The sequence below is a fragment of the Cebus imitator genome, unplaced genomic scaffold (assembly GCF_001604975.1).
Source record: "Cebus imitator isolate Cc_AM_T3 unplaced genomic scaffold, Cebus_imitator-1.0 Scaffold140, whole genome shotgun sequence".
Classification (NCBI taxonomy): Eukaryota; Metazoa; Chordata; class Mammalia; order Primates; family Cebidae; genus Cebus; species Cebus imitator.
Genome location: NW_016107455.1, coordinates 1,344,565 through 1,350,603, shown reverse-complemented (window position 1 = coordinate 1,350,603; position 6,039 = coordinate 1,344,565). Strand labels below are relative to the sequence as shown.

Sequence of the window (6,039 nt, the reverse complement as noted above, 5' to 3'; positions counted from 1 at the left end):
GTGGAACCTCACTCTGTTGCCCAGTCTGGAGTGCAATAGTGTGATGTCAGCTCACTATAACCTCTGCCTCCAGGTTCAAGCTATTCTCCTGCCTCAGCCTCCCGAGTAGCTGGGATTACGGGCGTGTGCCACCACGCCCAGCTAATTTTTATATTTTTTAGTAGAGACAGGGTCTCACCATGTTGGCCAGGCTGGCCTTGAACTCCTGACCTCAGGTGATCCACCCACCTCAACCTCCCAAAGTGCTGGAATTACAGGCATGAGCCGCTGCACCCGGCTGTATTTTTTTTTTTTTTCCTCTTGATATGGAGTTTCACTCTTGTTACCCAGGCTGGAGTGCAATGGCACGATATCGGCTCACCGCAACCTCCACCTCCTGGGTTCAAGCAATTCTCCTGCCTCAGCCTCCCAAGTAGCTGGCACTGCAGGCGAACGCCACCACGCCCAGCTAATTTTTGCATTTTTAGTAGAGACGGCGTTTCACCATGTTGACCAGATGGTCTCGATCTCTTGACCTCACGATCCACCCACCTCGGCTTCCCAAAGTGCTGGGATTATAGGCGTGAGCCACCGCGCCCGGCCTCGGCCATATTTTAACAATTTGTTTTATACTTAATGCCTGCTTTGTAAATTCATCATGATGTTTCTTTTGCTCTAAATTGATCTTTCTGCACTTCCAAGGTATTCTATAGCAGGGAAAGAAGAGTAGCTAGTTACTGTCTGACCTTACAAACAGGATTCTCCTTCAGATTCCTAAAGTTCTGCCAAAACACTTCATGGTTTTTTTGACAGAGTATTTTATTGTATTTTATTTTTTGAGACAAAGTCTCATTTTGTCACCCAGGCTGGAATGCAGTGGCATGATCTCAGCTCACTACAACCTCCGCTCCCTGGGTTCAAGCAATTCTCCTGCTTCAGCCTCCTGAGTAGCTAGGACTACAGGCACGTGCCACCATGGCCAGCTAATTTTTGTATTTTTAGTAGTGATGGGGTTCACCATGTTTGCCAGGCTGGTCTCCGCCTGCCTCAGCCTTCCAAAGTGCTGGGCTTATGGGCATGAGCCACTGCTCCTGGCCTAACAAATGTTCTTTCCTGGAAAAGGTGAACTTTCCTAAAATTGTATGAAAGCAATAGTCAAAAAAGCAGTAGAATATTTTTTTGCACAGGGTGTTATTGCTACCAGGACCTTCTTTTCAGTAGCCTTGGTCTTTTCAAGATCTCACAGTAATTGAAAAGATGAAGATTCATGGGAAATGTTACTGGTGATTTCATGCTTTACAGCTGGATGATGGGTTTCAGAGGAATGGATATCTCATCTACCTCAAAGAAAGCGCATTCTAAACCAGACTTACATGAGAGAAAGATAACTTTTCTTCCCATTTTTCCAGATTTTATTAGAGACAGCTGGGCACAGTGGCTCACACCTGTAATCTCAGCACTTTGGGAGGCCAGGGTGGGTAAATTACCTAAGGTCAGGAGTTTGAGACCAGCCTGGCCGACATGTTGAAACCCCGTCTCTAATAAAAATACAAAAATTAGCTGGGCATGGTGGCGTGCACCTGTAATCCCAGCTACTCAGGAGGCTCAGGCAGGAGCGTCATTTGAACCCAGGAGGCAGAGGTTGCACTGACCCAAGAAGATCACACATATTGTGCTACTGCACTCCAACTTGGGTGACAGAACGAGAATCTGTCTCCAAAAAAAAAAGATTTTATTGGAGAAGATTTTGAAACTGCACAAAAAACAAGAAGAAGAAAGAAATTGCTCGTACTCTCTTTATATCCATAAGCAAAAAACATAAAAGGCCGTCCCTGGCAAATATAAAGGCTTATTAACTGTTAGTATGTACAGTATAACCCTAATTTAAGATATATTTTAAGACCATCTGCCTGTTCACAGAAAAAGAATAAGTGGAAGCTGTAGGCCAAGTATTAATAATGATTATCTCTGGGTAGAGGAATTTTCAGTGGTTTTTATTTACTTTGTATTTTTATGTATTTTTCAAATTTTTATCAAATGAAATCGAGAAGGAAAAAGCAGATTTGTGTGTTGTAATGCTTTTTCTATTTCCGCTCCTCCCTAAGCTGACTAGAAAAGCCTATAAAACAATGCTGAGACTACAGGGAGAATGTGTGCCAAAATAGACTTACTCTATTGTGAATAATTTATATTTTGTAATCCAAGGAAAGGAAGAAGGGAATATACATATAGGGGATACACATCTGGTGTTATGCCCAGCACTTCATACATGTTATTTAATCCTTATAAGAATATCATGAGACAGGTATTATTGCTCCGCTCTTTTTTTTTGAGACAGTCTCGCTGTTGTCAGCCTGGGGTGGAATGCAATGGCCCCATCTCAGCCCCCTGCAACCTTCACCCCCCAGGTTCTAGCAATTCTCCTGCCTCAGCCTCCCAAGTAGCTGAGATTACAGGCGCCCACCACCATGCATGGCTAATTTTTGTATTTTTAATAGAGACAGGATTTCACCATGTTGGCCAGGCTGGTCTCGAACTCCTGACCTCAGGTGATTCACCTACCTTGGTCTCCCAAAGTGCTGGGATTACAGGTGTGAGCCGTCGTGCCCGGCCTGCTCTACTCATTTTATAGAAAAGGAAACAGAGGCTTAGGGAAGAGAAGGAACTTGTTATAAGTCACACCAATAGCAGGGCTGGGATTAAAACCTAGGTCTTTCTACTCCCCAACCACCCTGCCTCAAACACCTGTGAGGGATTGAGGGAAAAATTGCTTAGGAACTAGGGAATCTGATCCATGAACACAAGTACTAAAATTTGTGTTTACCTTTTTTTTTTTTTTTTTTTTTTTTTTTTTTTTTTTTTTTTTTTTTTTTTTTTTTTTTTTTTTCTTGAGACAGAGTCTTGCTCTGTTACCCAGGCTGGAGTACAGTGGTACAATCAGGGCTTACTGTAGCCTCCACCTCCAGGACTCAAGAATCCTTCTACCTCAGCCTCCTAAGTAGCTGTGGTACTATAGCCATGTGCCACTATGCCTGGCTAATTTTTTATTTTATTTTTAAGCTAATTTTTTGTTTTATTTTTTGTAGGTATGGGGTTTCACCAGTTGCCCAGGCTGGTCTCGAATTCTTGTGCTCAAGCAATCCACCCGCCTCGGCCTCCCAAAGTGCTGGGATTACATGCATTAACTACTGCTCCTGGCCCAATATTTATTTTTAATGGAAGACTGAAATTATACATTTATTTTCTATCATTAGCTATCTAGGAGAAATAAAGCACAAATAAGAATTGTAATCCTAGTTAAGACAGGAATACCTTGGTTAATTGAAGAGAAACAGCTCAGGTATTAGCTGTATTCTGTAGGGTTCACGAGAAATTAAGAGCCCAGTGGTGAGAGGCCCCAAGGTTGTGGGGTTAGAGCATCCATCTTTGGAGATTACCAAAGCTATTTTTGCAGCCAGTGATAAGGCTGTAGGCAGCAAGAGCAGGCAGGATGCCTGAAGGCTTAGTCCATTTTCATCTCCAAATAAGGAGGTGCAGAGCCAGATACCTTTCTTGAGTAGGTAGTAGGGGTTGGGGAGGAGATGAAACAAAGTACTCTGTCAGCCTCATTCAAATTCCACATAATCTGAAATTATGCTTTGGAGGAGAAGTATCCAGTTACATTGAACCACTACCTTTCTAATAATTGGAGAGTCTGCTACCTAGTTTTATTTCATATTAAAGTTCCAAGGGTGATTTTATTTTAAAGAGAGTCGGAAGACTAAAGAAAGTGACATAATCCTTCAGGTAGAGCATGAGGCTGGACTGAGAGTTCTAATTCTCCTGCCCCACTGTGGTTATCAGCAGGTCACTTAGCTTTTCAGTTGTTTGTTTCCTCTACCTGTAAAATAAGGATAACTATTTCACAGAGATATTTTGAGAGTTGTCATTAAAAGGAAAGCATTCTGGATGAAGGTACTCTTAAGTCAGCAGTCCCCAACCTTTTTGGCACCAGGGACCAGTTTCCACAGACAGGGAGCAGTGGAGTGGTGGATAGATTCGTGATGAAACTGTTTCACCTCAGATCATCAGGCATTAGTTAGATTCTCATAAAGAACATGCAACCTTGATCCCTCGCATGTGCAGTTCACAATAGGGTTTGCTCCTGTGAGAATCTAATGCTGCCGCTGATCTGACAGGAGGCTTTTAGGCAGTAATGCTTTCCCACCCCTCACCTCCTGCTCTGCTGCCCAGCTTCTAACAGGCCACTGACCGGTACCCACTGGGGACCACGGCTCTAAGTAGTTGATCTCTGCAACCCATTTTGGGAGAGGATTTGCCTTATTGAAGAAGGCAGGATCATTCTTTCTTCCCATTTTCTAGAACCACAACAATGACTTATCAGCATAAGGTGGCATTTTAAACCACAGAAGATTTTAGTTCCAAGGTAGGTCATACTACTGGTCTACCCAGCTGGGCATTCTAGCTCAGTAAGTGATACTCAGGGATACTTAAAGAGAAAAAGTATGGATATGGTGCTCCATTAAAGTATTGCACTCAGTATACCCAAATTATCTTTGCTCCCTCATGATCTATATACATTAATGTATTTAAGGACTTTACACATATATAACCTCTTCAGAGTAATAACTTCTAACATGTTTAAATTCTGTACATTCTAAAAATAAACTAATACACTTTTTAAAATATAATTTTATTTTGCCATGCTTCCACAATTTGAATTTGAGGGTAACAGAGGCAAAGTTTGCTAGATTGGAAACCTTATCAAATGGTACATTCATTAACTTAGTCAAATTTCTGCTTAAGAAAAATCATAATTTCTTTCTTCTCAGACCAACTGAACGTGAACGAACAGAAAGGCTAATTAAAACCAAATTAAGGGAGATCATGATGCAGAAGGATTTGGAGAATATTACATCCAAAGAGGTAAGAGACCTTGATTCCTCATTTGTTCCAAGACTAGCAGTGGGATAACAATAGGTGTGGGGCTAGAAACAGTGCATGGTTGAAAGTACAGAGGGACTTTAAGAGATGAGTACAATATGTCATCTTTGTTTCAGATAAGAACAGAGTTGGAAATGCAAATGGTGTGCAACTTGCGGGAATTCAAGGAATTTATAGACAATGAAATGATAGTGATCCTTGGTCAAATGGATAGCCCTACACAGATATTCGAGCATGTGTTTTTGGTAAGTTTTAAGGCCACTTTTAAGTGGTGTACTGAAGCTAGCCTATATGGACTCATGGGTGGGAGCAATTGTTAAATTTTATTATACATGAATAAAATGTAACTTACATTAAAGACAAAAGTACTTAAACCCAAACCTCATCAATTATCTTATTGTGTGTGTGTGTGTGTGTGTGTGTGTGTGTGTGACAGAGTCTCACTGTCACCCAGACTGGAGTGTGATGGTACAATCTTGGCTCACTGCAACCTCCTTTTCCTCGGTTCAAGCAATTCTCCTGCCTCAGCCTCCAGAGTAGCTGGGACTACAGGTGCACACCACCACACCTGGCTAATTTTTGTATTTTCAGTAGAGAGGAGGTTTTCCATCTTGGCCACATTGGTCTTGAACTCCTGACCTCAGGTGATCCGCCTGCCTCACCCTCCCAAAGTGCCATGATTACAGGTGTGAGCCACCATGCCCGACCCTCATTTTTATTTTCATTTTTATTTTTATTTTTGAAACAGGGTCTCTCTCTGTTGTGCATGGTAGAGTGTAGTGGCACAACCTCAGCTCAATGCAGCCTCAACCTCCCAGGCTCAAGTGATCCTCCCTCTTCAGCTTCCTAAGTAGCTGGGACCACAAGCATGTGCCACCCCCAGCTAATTTTTGTATTTTTTTGTGGAGATGGGGTTTTACCATGTTACCCAGGCTAGTCTCGAACTCCTGAGCTCAAGCAATCTGCCCACCTCGGCCTTCCCAAAGTGCTGGGATTACAGGCATGAGCCATTGCACCTGGCACCAAATTAGTCTTATATAGATGATCCTTAGGCCGGGTGCGGTGGCTCAAGCCTGTAATCCCAGCACTTTGGGAGGCCGAGGCGGGTGGATCACG

The 6,039-nt window shown here is 42.6% G+C and overlaps 1 protein-coding gene across 4 annotated transcripts in view; it reads left to right on the top strand.

Annotated features, from left to right (window-relative positions):
* SSH2 (slingshot protein phosphatase 2) overlaps positions 1-6,039 on the top strand; it is a 302,028-nt gene that overhangs the window by 257,018 nt on the left and 38,971 nt on the right. For all 4 annotated transcript variants that reach the window (XM_017542165.2, XM_017542163.2, XM_017542162.2 and 1 more), the window contains 2 exons: positions 4,812-4,905; positions 5,040-5,168. In XM_017542165.2, coding sequence (XP_017397654.1) covers positions 4,812-4,905; positions 5,040-5,168 — 223 coding nt within the window. The remainder of the gene's footprint in view (positions 1-4,811; positions 4,906-5,039; positions 5,169-6,039) is intronic.